We start from the raw sequence: 595 nt of genomic DNA, 5'->3' as shown, positions 1-595 counted from the left end.
TTTTTTAAAAGAACACACGGTCTGAGGTCTAGTCCACGAGATCTTCCCCAACTCACCTCCTATGAGTCCCATTTTGCAGATGGTAAAACTAAATCAAGCTCGGAGAGTGGAGGTGGCCTCCTCCAGCGTCTCAAAGCTATTAATAGTAAGTAGCAAAGTCTGGCTTTGAACCCGGGTCTGCCCAATGTCCCAGCATCTGCCCTTGACCTTGGAGGCAGGCAGCGTCCCCATAGGAGAGCAGTTGTGGCAGTCACCGCTGTCGTGAAAGGATGTCCACTGAATGCTACAGTGTATGGGGCGTACCCTCCGTCCCCACGAGGTCAGAAAGTGGGGAAGAGAAAAAAGAGAGAGAAAAAACCTGTTTTTTCTGTTTTTCCCCTTTCCCTGCAGCCCCTCCCAACACGCTGAATTTCAACGGAGGGCATCGCAAGAGGAAGACGCTGGTGGCCCCAGAAATTAACATTTCCCTGGATCAGAGTGAGGGCTCCTTGCTGTCTGACGACTTCTTGGACACCCCTGACGACCTGGACATTAACGTGGACGACATCGAGACCCCCGACGAGACGGACTCGCTGGAGTTCCTGGGGAATGGCAA

At 52.6% G+C, this 595-nt stretch overlaps 1 protein-coding gene across 1 annotated transcript in view; it reads left to right on the top strand.

Annotated features, from left to right (window-relative positions):
- Positions 1-595, top strand: part of ATCAY (ataxia, cerebellar, Cayman type) — a 34,779-nt gene that overhangs the window by 19,775 nt on the left and 14,409 nt on the right. The window contains exon 4 of the mRNA XM_012646138.1: positions 391-530. Within this exon, the coding sequence (XP_012501592.1) occupies positions 391-530 (140 nt within the window). The remainder of the gene's footprint in view (positions 1-390; positions 531-595) is intronic.

This window comes from Propithecus coquereli, unplaced genomic scaffold, assembly GCF_000956105.1.
Source record: "Propithecus coquereli isolate 6110/MARCELLA unplaced genomic scaffold, Pcoq_1.0 Scaffold241, whole genome shotgun sequence".
NCBI lineage: Eukaryota > Metazoa > Chordata > Mammalia > Primates > Indriidae > Propithecus > Propithecus coquereli.
This window is presented reverse-complemented; position numbering and strand designations above follow the sequence as displayed.